Below are 12,344 nucleotides of genomic sequence, written 5' to 3' on the forward strand. Positions count from 1 at the left end.
TAAGCGTTTGTTTTGGCGACGAGGAAGTGGTTGATATCATCGCCAACACCAACATCCTGTGTAGCGAATGTGCGCCACCAACAGAACTGATCCCCATGTCTCCACACATAATCGTTGAGAAGTCGAATGCCAGTCACAGATTTCCTGTTGTTCTCTACGACGATGACTCCCTCAGCAAGACACAATGGCACATGTCTCTTCACGCCGACATGCTCAAATAGACTTGGTGTGAGGTTTCTACCGCTGGTAACTGACTCCAGCAGATGAAAAAAATACGTCAGAAAATAAGGCAGATAAATTTGACACGAACCTATTGAACGTTGACTGAACGAAAATGAAGCAGTATATATTAACTGCAGCAGTCAATAAATGAATAAATAAATAGAACTTCATTGCAAAGAGCTGTTCTTCCATCAGCCACGACGGCCGTTACTGAGTTAAATGTTTCCAAGAGATCACAATGTTCTTTCCACTCAAGGAAAGAACATCGTGTCCACTGGTCTTGGTTTTCACATGGTCACATAGTTCAAGCTCAGCAAGCTCTCTGTTTCTTTGCATTTTACCACTAAACACCCAGAAAACAATTTGAGTCACCCTGAAGCCGAGGCACTGCTGAGGGAAAGGCAATAAGATAACAATGTATATTGTAAAAAAAACAGGACCAGATACATCCCTTGCAGATTATCAAGCACCCATACAGAAATGTAGTAAGTGCTTTGATATCAAATATATATACGATGTCTCTGCCTCCTGCTGTTTATATGGGAATATATGCGAAATGCACTCACGTAGAATAGACATATAACACAAACGCTCACTTTCTGCTGCACTAGGTGCCATGTATGAATGAATGGATGAATGTTTAAATCAATCCCCTCTAACACATTGGCATTAGATTTGACATAAACCTTCCTGTAGAGCCACATACACGTGAAACATATGTAAGTACACATTATGTATGTGCTGTAATAATGAGATTTATGGTTTCATATGTGGACCAGCTTTTTTTCAGGTTTGGATATACTCACACACACACATATATATGAATGTAAAGGTGTGGTTCTGTGACCCAAGTGCATCACGTACACCTGTGCTCTTGTGTTTCTGCTTCTGAATCTGTTGAGGACAAAATGAGAGAGTTTGATCCAGCTGACATGCTCCACATATTCTGCAACATCATTACGCTCTGCTGCTGTCAACTTGGACAACAGTGCCCTTTTAATCATGATTGACAGGCTTTAAAATAAATAATAAGGGAAAAAGCCGGGGATAAACAAAACCCTAACTCCTGCAGCGAGACTGCAACATTACGCGCACGGCCGCGGCCTGTAGTGTCACAGCGGCTCGCCACGAGACAGACGGGGGGAGAGAATAATGAGCGATGAATTTTCATGATGCCCTCTTGTGAGGCTGTGGTCCGACAATCGGGCGGGGGGAGGGGAGGAAGCGGGAGGAAAACAAAGGTCCGAAATTCAATCAATTCTTACTCATCTCTAACATGCGTGCATATTATTGGATTGTAAATAGCAAGAAGAACAAACAGTTTGACTCCAACATTCACACAGTAGCCAAATCTCAACATACGTGAAAAACAATTTGCTTCTGTGTCTTGAAATTTAAGATGACAAATGATGCGTTTCACTAGCAAGCTACATGTGTCTATTTTGAAAAAGTGATCATCTTCAGTGTTTCGACGGTTGCATTGACTCCCTCTCCACCAACATGAGAGTCCAGACTCAACAACGTGGAGAAACAATGTGAGCGACTTCAGTGTCTACGACGAAAACTCACATGTTCCAGGAGGCAAAACCTCTGCATTTAAGAATACCTGGGGTGATGAAGTGAAAAGTGAAAGGATTATTATGGATTAAAAATGGAGCCGGTGATGAATGGTCTCCCTTTAATTATTACAGGCTAATTATGGCTTAACATTTCTCAGCGGTTCACTAGCCAAGCCGCTTAATAACACAAGAGGCTTTCCGTTTTTGATCACATTTGCATCCCTCATTTTTTGGAGGCGGATATTTCCAGATTAATGAGCATAATCTCTGCTTGCAAAACAGCATTCCGTCATCAAAGAGCAATGGCTAAACACTGTAATCTCCACAGGACATCCACGATCGACTGGATGCTGCTGTTCAACGGCTTTTTGTGCAAATATTCTTTTGGTGTTCTGGTAAGAGATGAAGGGGAAACAGTTTGGGATCATCATGTATTATCTTCCCAACCTGTTTCATAAGCTTCCAAAATGCCAGCACCTTGAAATGAATCACAAAATGGAAGGAAGAGACAAAATGAAGCAGGTAGTGTTTATAAACGTATCCCCCATATGTCATCAATAACCAGGCAATAGGTGTGGACGGAGCCATACTGAATTCAGGTCGAATTATGGAGAGAAAATCAAACTATACAGAAGGTCAAAATCTCTTAAAGCAATGCAGAATAATACACCCACACGGCACGTCATATCCCCAAAACCATTCATGGAGAACGACTACTCTGACAGCCGTGGTTTCAAAGTAAAAGCTGCTGACTCTGCATCCATGACAAAGAGCTCTTTCATCTCTGGTAACAGAGGAGACCAAAAAAAACCCACAATATACTATGGCATTTCGCACCAACATCTTGATACTGAATACAATCTCTGACAGAGAAACTTAATTTTGCTTTCAGAAGTGTGTAGTTGGGTGAGAGGTGCGCTCTCCGGGTCAGCAACCCCATTTACTGGCCGCACAGCAACAGAGGGCCAATGATAACATCATTTGGAGCAGTGGAGGAGATTAAGCTGGCACTGCTCACAGATGCAGGGCGAGTCAAAGCCAGACGGTTGTCTCCAAACATTGGTGTGTAACAGCCAAACATTATTACCATTTCACTGTTTGCATACAAGAAACACAGCAGCTCATTAAACACGTCCACGTCACGAGTTAAACCTGCCTTTGCATTTGATAATGTGCCTTCTCCTCCTGATATTTCACACATTCTTTATCAAGCGGTTCTTCACAAGGTCGGCAGAGATGGGAAGGAAGCGTGCTGAGAAACATTCGGAGGTGGCCTGGATGAGACTGAACCGACTGGGCAGCAAGCCTGGCCTGAAACTCCGAAGAGGTTATGGGTTCAACGGAGTCAAAGTAGCAATATATTAGGCACTAATATAATGTGTGAACCACACAGTGGAGGGACTTTCTTCTGGAATACACGATAAAGGCAGGGAGCATTGCCTGTCAAGGCAGCCGCCCCTGTATGACGCTGCAGGAAGCCCTGCTGTAGTGCAGGGAACTGTGGAGCCATGTATCTAAAACTTCAACATGGGACTATTTTGAAAGTGTTCTGACAGGAAGCAAGGTGGAAATGTGTCATCAAGGCTGCGTTTTAGCTGTGTTTACAAGCGTTTTCTTCTCTCCAAACTGACAGGCTTATAGACGCCATTATTTTAAAACAAACGGCGCACACCTGCCCTCAGTGAGAACGCGCTGAAAAGCCACTTATGACCACCCAAAACACCGGCGCCATGCAGAAACACTCAATGTGGCTCCTTCATTGTTTTTTAGCAGCTGTGTTTGCTTGCTGCACATCGACGATAACGTTCACAATCAACAGATGCACAGGGAAAAAAAAGCAATTTGGCTCATTGGATCAAACAAAACGGGTTGTGTTTGCGACTGCGAGCGCTTAATAACAATATTTCTCCAAGGGTGGCTTAACGGCTGCAATTAAAATCCCATAAAAGAGAATGTGCAAGTCCTAACCGCGAGGACACGACTCCGCCAAAGATAATGGTGAAGCGTCTCCCAGCAGATGGAGGACGGAAGACGCTGCGCGTAATGAAGGAAGTGGTCTGAGCCACTTGTGGTTCGGGAACAGCCCCCAACGGGAACAGGAAGGGCGTCATTGGAGTCTGGACGGACTACTGACTCTGGGAAACGTCGTTCGATACTTTCCTTTTTTTCTACCCATTTTCTCCCAGGTTATTTTTCTTAATATGATGATTTGTTTTTTCAGGACTAAGGATTACTTTTTCAGAAGAAACGTTCCAATGATAAGGTCAGAAAGTTTTCTCAAGGCAACGGAATAGAATGGAAAGACCAAATTTCACTGAACCAGTCCATGCTGACGAGAAGGCAAAAGAAACAGCCAAGCTTTCATGGCGCTTGATGTTATTGTGTGCGACTGTGGAGCACATTTAAGCATTAAAACTGCATAGACTTTGTCAGACAATTTTATTGTCAAAAGCGTGGTTGTCAACACTGATCTTACCGCAGCAGGTTAGATTTGGGATAAGAGCAAAGGAAAATAAGAGACGCTGCTATTTTCGATTTTACAATAAAGAAAAAGAAAGTTGGGTCATCGCCGATGAGTTTCGCCAGGGTGCAGGGATGGAAAAGCTCTCTGTAGAAGAGCACCACAAAATGATCAGTGGACTGGCAAGAACTTGTGGTCAGTGGAGTTAGGAATTCGCAGACCTCATTCATAAATGATTCATTTAGTGCTCAGGGTTTCTGCTACATGTAAATGAGTGCGGTGCAATGCCACAGCTTTAATGAGAGTCGCCACGCCTTCACTTCCACGTGAGCAAACTTACTGAAAGGAAGTGGAAACAACACATAACAAACACATAACGCATCATGGAGGTGGACTTGAATGTGGTGGTATTCGCTGTGTTTTTCCCGACTGTTTCGACCAATGTCACATGCTTCCTTGTGTATTTACATTGGTATAACTGTTCAAAACCCGCAGTCAAAAGTTTATGACAACAACAAACTCCAAACCAACATGGCGACTGTTAAAGAAGCATTGATCATTTAAAGAGGAGACGGAGGCAGTGTTGTCGGAGGCGCTGGCCGGTGAAATATATGGCCACTGGAGGACGGAGAGTTTCCACCATTGTTATGTCTCTTTCCTGTCTCACTAGAGCTACGTATCGAGGAGGAACAGCAACACTGCCCCCCATGGTTTCCACTGGTACTGCTCCATACGGACAAAATAAACGCGGAGCACAGACAGACGGCTCAATCCGTACCCGGATCAATGTGGAACGTTGAGCATAAATGGGCCTTAAGATGGATATTTGGGTGCCTGAAAATTCCCTGCACGGGGAGACGTGTCTCCAAGAAGACGCTTGGTTTCTTCCGCGATGCTTTGCAGCCTCTCAACAGCATTCAGTGGACAGTTGACCACCAGTGATCCAACATTCAAATCCATGCTTCGTAAATATAAGAACATTCAACAGATTTCTGCATCATTATCCAAGTTCTGCACCAAAAAGGAACCTATATGTTTCTACCTTTTTGCTGTAACGGAATCAAGATTTACAACCTTGGTGTTAGAAAAACAACCTCTTCAGTATGAATGCAACATACAGTAGGCACTTGAATTCAGCTGCTGCTTCATGATGGCAGCCACTAAAGCATCTGTCATCCTTGAGAAGATCTCATTGTTTTCAGGTTCAATGTGAAAATGCAGATCCTTGAATCTGGGATCAACAGATGACACCTTGAACGGTGCCTCTTTTTCATTCATCTTGAACAGCCTCGATGTTCTTGGCATGTCAAGATCAAGGCTGTCTTCTGCTCTCATGATGGGTTTGGCACGAAGGGGGGGCTGGCAGAGCGTTGGCATGCTCTCCTGTGACATCACCAAGATGGCGGCTTTCATTGGCTCCCTGAAAGTCGAGCTGCACAGAAGGCTGGTGGATGTTCTAAAATCCTTTCAATCTTCTCAAAAGAGCGACATCTGTGATCAGTATGTGTTTTGGTTTTGAATCTGTGGCCCCTAAATCTCACTAGCTTCCAGCCTCGGAAACGCTGCTTTGTTTTCAGCAGAGTGGTCTGCAGCATGCATGAGTCCAGCACCCACATTGGTCATGTGATCTGGTGTAACAGTGAGTGGCATGCCATGTCCCAGCGCTGCATGTCAGTGTGATTCTCTCTGCTGTCCCATTCACTTGCTTTTACTTGTGTGTGCATCCTGGGCTACACACGTGCGTGCAAATCTGTCCAGTGTTCATCATGCCACGGCATCTAATCTCAGCGACATCAGGAGGCCTGATCTTTGCAAATACACCATAATACATACTGGGTTATTGTGCTTGCACAGGTCGAGGAGCTCAGACATTTTGAGCCACACGCTGTGAGTGGGTCGTGCCCTTTCACACTAACTGTGAGAGGTAATGCCACACCGGTGTGATGCCCAGCTGAATCCAAGTTCATCGAAAGTGGCGCATCTTGAAAACCGCATGACTCAGGTCAATGTCTTCACCTTCCTCGGAGGCCAAAGTGAGTTCAACCAAAAGCTTTGGATGCCGCAGGTGCAGGTTTAGTCCCTTGCCTTTCAGCCGTCAACATTTTTGGCCTTTGGTTAGACCTTGTTTTCCAAAACACAGAGCTAGAAAACATTGAATCATTCGGTATTTCAAGGAAAGACTCGATCTGATTCATTTGTCCTTGTGGCTGGTTTTAAAAATGAGTAATAGGCCCACATTCATCTTTTATTTTCTCAACATGAACGATTGACTTTGTTTAATAAACACGGTTTACACAATGCAAAATGAGAGGTGACTAATGTAGATTAAAATGAATACATACGAATCACAATCCACATCAATGAATTGGATTAAAATGGTTTTAAATAGTGGGTAACACTAGAATAAACACATTGTAGCTCAACATTCTATTCTAAATAGATGACGTGGGCTACACGGCAGTCACTGTGGCAGCTTAAATATATAACCATCGTGTGCTGTCAATAGTGCCTGAAGCCACAGTAGCCACAGGATCATGACAACAAATGAGTAGATACATTACTTGAAATGACCTAAAGATAGCTGAAGGAAGGTAGAAGGTACCTCACTGTGTTATCCATGTTTGTACTTCACATGTGCATTTGTTGTTGTTTCTTTTCAGTGCAACACACGTGATTGTTTGTGGCTGGAAGGGCCAAGGTCATTGCGTGGTTCACCGTCCGCCGGTGATTCATGAAGCCCATTGGTCAATAGAGAGATGCTATCTGCTGCTCCTGGTGGCACTGAGACACCATGTCCTCATCAATAATGGTCCAATTATTCACTGATGTCCTCCTGATTATTTGGCCCAATTTGCCGTCCATAACAAAGCCGCTCCATTAGATTAGCCTTATCTCTCCTTTGTTACGGCAGAATGGATCTTCCCCCGAGGTTCTCACGCTTCCCTAAATTGCCAGTCCCCTTGGGCGGGAAAAGAGATGTCGCTGGCTCTGATGATGCAACTGGCAGCCGCAGACAGAATGTTTCCAGATTCTCACAGGTGGAAGTGAAAGGAGGAGTTACGTGGCCCATAACAACAGGTCACTCAGGGAGCTGTTTGATGGACAGTACGCAAATGATTTGCGCTAAAGAATCTGGCATCTACGTAACTTTTGAAAGATATCTGCAACAAGATCATGACTATAAACTCACTCTTAGTGGTGTAAGAAAATGTGGATATTTAGGCTGAATATCGCAATCCTTAATTGTGTCAATGTGTCTTGGTATTTTATGTGTGCTATATAGTGGTGCCTCGGTTCTCGACCACAATCCGTTCCAGACGGCCGTTCGAGAAGCGATTTGTTCGAAATCTGAATCGATTCTTCCCATGACAATGAATGGAAAAAGCTATAATGTGTTCCAAGCCTTAAAACAGGCTTTTGTATGAGTGAATGTAGAGTGTCTGCTGCAGGTGGCTGTTCCTCTATGTGTGTGGCCGCTGCATGTGGGAGGGGTTGCCGAGTGAGTGACGTCTCTCCAGAAGGGAAGAGGTGCCCGGTGCGTGTCCAGCTCTGAATGTGCGCTTCTGTGCAGTTTGGCTGTGACAAAGTCATAAACCAAGTCACGCTCTGTCCCAGACTGGCCTCATCCCTGTCCCAGCTCCAGCCCACAACAGGACATCAAACCCCTCACATTTTTGTTCCTGTATGCTGGAGGTATTTTGATTCACTATTCATGGGAGTGGTACCAAATTGTAGACAAGATGGCCGACGTCATTCCTCCAGACTGGATCCTCCATTATTCTCCTCTCAAAACAGAACCAATGCGGTCATCACTTCATTTGCATATCAACGATTCAACGCAGCGAGTGTATTTGAGAAATATGGAGCAATAAAACAGTATATAATAGTTTTTTAAATAATGTAAATTTTGTTTGGCTTATTTTCCAAGATGCACGATGATACATCATGTTATCTTTACACTTTTAAATTCATTTTTTTTTTCTTCTAACAGATTCTACCAGAGTTTCTAACATCTAATTATGTCATTTTGCCAGAATAAAAACGGGGGAATTTGGCCTTCTGGACGTTTTTGATGTGATGCTACCAGAGGTGAGAATGTAGACCTAAAGCACTGTGGGCAGTTTTAGTCCTGTGTAGCACCAGAACAGAAAACAGAGTGACAACATATGTCTGCTCTAAAGATCCTGCAGTAAGAAAATGTTTCAAGGTTTCAAGCCCAAAAAATGACGACCAGTGGTGCCTCTTCTGAGCCCGACTTCAGCACCACAATGATGAACTCTTCATTCATTCCTCTGCTGAAGTGTGAAATTTCACTGTAATTCTACCTGGACTGACGTCATGATAATAGACTTGCTTCCCTGCACATATTATTGTACTGCACTGCATCTGATTTTCCCCCTTAAAATAATGGCTTTAGTTACAATATATTGCTGAGCTTACAGTGTCGTATAATAAGCCGCCACGCACCCACCACACAGCGGAGCGATAGCTGAAACCCTTTTCAACCGTTACGTCATGAGCCACGACCCAAACCACATGACTTCAATAAAACAACCAAGCAGCTAGTTTGGCATCTGACTGGCCCATTGCTGCCCAATAAAAGTGCCGCTGTGACCTGAGCAAACTTTCCAACACTTCTCTGAACACGATAATGAAAGTGGGAGAAAAACAAAAGAGAGCGGTTTGAGGTGGCAGAGTTCATCACCATGCTTGCAACAATTTCACAGCACACCAATCACACTGTCATTAACTTCCAGAAGCAATTAAGACGCCTTTCCTGCGGAGGAGCGTTGACAAATACGGGAAACACTGCTCTTATATTTGGAAATCATCGCTCCAGCAAATGTTCGATTTGCTGGAAGGCACCACGTTGACTATTAAAAGAGCCAACTCCGTGTTGGTTTCGATGCATCGCATCGTCTGTACACAGGTGGAAGAATAAGGTTTTGTATCACCATCAGGAACCTCAGGACAATGAAATAAAAGTGATCATCCCCTGAACCTAAACATGAGGATGAGCAGATCAAGAGAGAGAGCAGGGCTCGGCCATATGACCTCAAACCAATATCACGATAAATTCTCTTCTTTACCTCGATAGCAATAAATGCACACAAAAAAATCCCTCTCAGTTGGGAAGCACTGTTAAAAAAAGATATGATGGTGTGCTGTACAAGACATGCACGACACCGTCGGGGTTCAACCTTCTACTTTGGTTGTGTGTCAAATGAGGTCATTATTTATGGAGGGTATTATACACTCTCACAGACGCAGAAGTGAGGAAACCGATGAAACCAACATCCAGCTCAATTCACATCCATCATATCGATGGTGTCAAACCATCATGTACAACCTCAGAGGAGGAACCTGAGCAGCTCCGTCTGAGTTAGCATTGCACGGCTAACTTGTACTAGCTCATTGTTTGATGTGCGTCTGGGAAACAAAATGCTCCATATATTGAATGCGGTTTTGACGTATTTGTGATGTCTTCAAGAGACATAAAAACGGTCAGGCTAGCAGCAGGAAGCACGACACAAGGCTTGTGGTCGGCCGGTGTTTAGCTCCGCTGTGAAGGGAGAACACGAAAGTGACGTCGATCACTGTATGGGTGGAGTCAGATGTCATTGCCTACTAGCACAGAGTCAGAACAGAGGGAAAAGATTTGTACAAAATGACGTCAAATTTCGGTACCTCACCCGGCCCTCAGGCAGAGTACATGTCATGTGCACGTATGGTTTCTTTTCCTGACTTCACTCCTTCACAGTCTTACCGGTGTTGAGATCTTTGTACTCGTGGGAGAAGTGTTCGCTCTGGTGAACCCACTCGCCGTTGCATTTGAAGAAGATTTGCAGAGCGGGCGCAGCTCGACATCGGAGTTTAATGGGATTGCTCTTGACAATGTAGGCATCCTCCGGCTCTTGGATGAAGTGAGGCAGCGTTCCCTGGGCGGAGGTCAGGGCATCTGGCTGGACAGCTGCCGCAGACCCTACCAACAAACACAAAGTCGCCATTTAACAAAGTGGAAAATGAAGGGGAATAGGATAAAGCTTTGCAAACGAAACCTTGCAAAATGTATTGCGGAGGACAAGAAGAGATGGAATGAAAATTGTTATGACATTTCACATGCTTGAATGGTCTCTGTACACTGTTGGCTTGATCGTCTCAGTGGCTGTACCCATGGAACGTCCTATAACTGACACAGCTCTAGATCCACACTCTGTTCTCGCCCTGGAGCAAGCATCTCAAACTGTAGCCCTGCCAGCTGTGAACACATGACAGTCAACACATGTGCCCCACAGTCGCTTTCCGCAGCAGGTAACATTTTAAACTTTATTACAGGGTATATGGCAGGATCAAATGGTGGCCCAAAAAAATCGGAATCGAATGCTATTGTGAGATAGTGAAAGAGTCCCACCTCTAGAACTGAGTATAAGTGTGGATTGTGTCAATAAATCAGTCACGCTTAAAAGGCAGCAGAGCTCCATTTCTTTTTGTAGGACTGCAGCATGAGAGCGAGACTTTCAACAAGCCTGAGAATTCAATGTCACAAGAGTCTCCAGCGCAGCACACTTGGACCGCAGTCCTTCCGAGCTCAAACTGTGTCTACTGCGAGTGGATTTGTTTCATCCTCACCGGCAGACGCCGGGTCAAGATAAAAAAATAGAAAAAAAATCTTTTGTAAACATTGTGAAAAGACTCTGCCGTCATTCCGGCAGACCGAGAAAGGAACTTTTAGGCATTGTGCCAAACAATCAGCCGGCACACTTCCACCAGCATGAGACAGCTCATCGATTTAGGGTGTAGAATTGATATCGCCAGTGACTTTATACGCAGCAGTTCTTCTTCTTTTTTAAGCTATGGCGTGGTGTCCTGCACTTGAGGAAAGAAGAGAGCAGAGAAGGCCGGGACAATGAGCAACACGGTGTTTGCTGCCTCTGCTGTTTCTTAGAAATGCAGCCCCTGCAGGAGGACCAACACAGAGCCGGAGGTGAGGGCCGAAGGAAGCCATTACACTCCACCTTCGAATCTAATTCTGCCTCATGTAATTAAATCTGCTCTCTCACCAGTCCACTAAATCAATGCTTGTTAAAGGGAGGAATGAAAGTGTAAACACATAAAACATGCCAGTTGCAAACGGGACACGATGCCTGTGAATGTTGCACGGAAGTCGGCTTCCGAGGCTCATTTCACGGCCCTTTAAATGGCCAGACCCCAGCGGAGCACTGCTCAGTTCATAAAGATTCATCTCCCTCTGAGCTCCAATGGCCTCATTAGCAGAAAAAAAAGGGAGTTTTGCAATATATGACACTTTGAAACCGCAACTTAATGGCTGAGCTATGAAAACAAACAGAACAAACAAGCTTGACACTGATACATACACAATTACGGAGCCAATAAATTGCTGCCTGAAAAGTACTTAAACAACTTGGCGCTAAAACATCTCTTCATTAAAGACAACTAGTCTCTAATTCAGGGAAAAAGAGCAGCACACATTTATGAAATGCAAAGATGATATTGGTCTGGTACACATGATATATATATATATATATATATTATGCTTCTGTTATTTTCATGGACTGACTCACTCTACTGCAAACCAAGAAACGCACAGTACAACCTACGATTTAAACAGCCGTTATATGAGATCCAATAAAATAGACGCCCGTTTAAGTATCATCATTGTTGTCTTTGTGTATTTTTATTCTACCTTTTCAATGCCGTAATATTGTCTTCAACAATACAAATACTGTGGATATGACGGGCCAGATGAAAAGTTCTGTGAGGTCATACGTCTGCAAGCCTGTTTCCCTGTAGGTTATGGGTTGGGCACCTTTTGAGATGTTAAAATGTCAATTCACAATTTTATATATATATATATATATATCAGACATCATGTACACTTCACGACCACCAAGCACTGCATTTTTCACAACATTTTTGGTTCATACCTGTCTACTATCCACGCCGCCATTCATGACAAGGGAATCTCCTTTGTTGCTGATGGATGAAAAATCAGGTTTGCTCTTTGACCTTGCTGTGTCCTTCATATCTCCTACAGCAGGGGTCTGGAACCTATGGCTTGTGAGCCAGATCTCGTTCTCTCT

The 12,344-nt window shown here is 44.1% G+C and overlaps 1 protein-coding gene across 1 annotated transcript in view; it reads right to left on the minus strand.

Annotated features, from left to right (window-relative positions):
- unc5db (unc-5 netrin receptor Db) overlaps positions 1 to 12,344 on the minus strand; it is a 72,111-nt gene that overhangs the window by 34,154 nt on the left and 25,613 nt on the right. The window contains exon 2 of the mRNA XM_053871530.1: positions 10,010 to 10,225. Coding sequence (XP_053727505.1) covers positions 10,010 to 10,225 — 216 coding nt within the window. The remainder of the gene's footprint in view (positions 1 to 10,009; positions 10,226 to 12,344) is intronic.

This window comes from Synchiropus splendidus, chromosome 7 (genome assembly GCF_027744825.2).
Source record: "Synchiropus splendidus isolate RoL2022-P1 chromosome 7, RoL_Sspl_1.0, whole genome shotgun sequence".
In the NCBI taxonomy this organism is placed as follows: domain Eukaryota; kingdom Metazoa; phylum Chordata; class Actinopteri; order Syngnathiformes; family Callionymidae; genus Synchiropus; species Synchiropus splendidus.